General features: G+C 70.0%; 1 protein-coding gene across 1 annotated transcript in view; it reads left to right on the top strand.

Annotated features, from left to right (window-relative positions):
• Window positions 1-526, top strand: part of PTPRN2 (protein tyrosine phosphatase, receptor type, N polypeptide 2) — a 69,002-nt gene that overhangs the window by 3,380 nt on the left and 65,096 nt on the right. Inside the window, exon 2 of the mRNA XM_012733879.1 lies at window positions 9-450. Within this exon, the coding sequence (XP_012589333.1) occupies window positions 9-450 (442 nt within the window). The remainder of the gene's footprint in view (window positions 1-8; window positions 451-526) is intronic.

The following is a 526-nucleotide window of genomic DNA, read 5'->3' as shown; positions in this document are numbered from 1 at the left end:
CCCTGCAGGCCGCCCGCGCGCGGCGAGGACGCACCGGCCGACGGCCCATCAGGTGCAAACCCCGCCCGAGGCTGTTCACTGCCCTCGAGTCCGAAAACCCAAGTTGTGTTGGCGGAAACCTCGGTTACTAAAAACGAAAAAGGAAGATGCGGGAGGCGGCGAGGCGGCCAGTACCAAGGCTGTCCCTCCTGGACAGTCCACGGGCACATCTGGCTGGGGCTTGGTGTTGGGCGGCTGCGCGGCCCCGCCCGAGTCCCGCCTCAGGCCGGCAGAGCGGCGGCGGGGTTGGCGCCTGGTCCCGAGGCCGAGACCGGTGGGCGCGCTGACGTCACCGCAGCACACGCTGACGTCACCGCAGTGCGCACTGACGTCACCGCAGCGCCCCTGGCGCAAGCGCCTCCCCGCGCGCCGACGGGACTTCCGGCGACGGCAGAAACCGGCGCCCTTCTTGTGGCCGCCCCGCCCCAGTTTTTTGCTCTTTGCCCTTTGGGAGCCAGACGGTGCGCAGATGGGGAGCACTGGTTGG

The sequence above is a fragment of the Condylura cristata genome, unplaced genomic scaffold (genome assembly GCF_000260355.1).
Source record: "Condylura cristata isolate star-nosed mole 26May11 unplaced genomic scaffold, ConCri1.0 scaffold00042, whole genome shotgun sequence".
NCBI classification, from domain to species: domain Eukaryota; kingdom Metazoa; phylum Chordata; class Mammalia; order Eulipotyphla; family Talpidae; genus Condylura; species Condylura cristata.
Note: the sequence above shows the minus strand (reverse complement) of the source record. Positions and strands in the feature narration are given on the sequence as shown.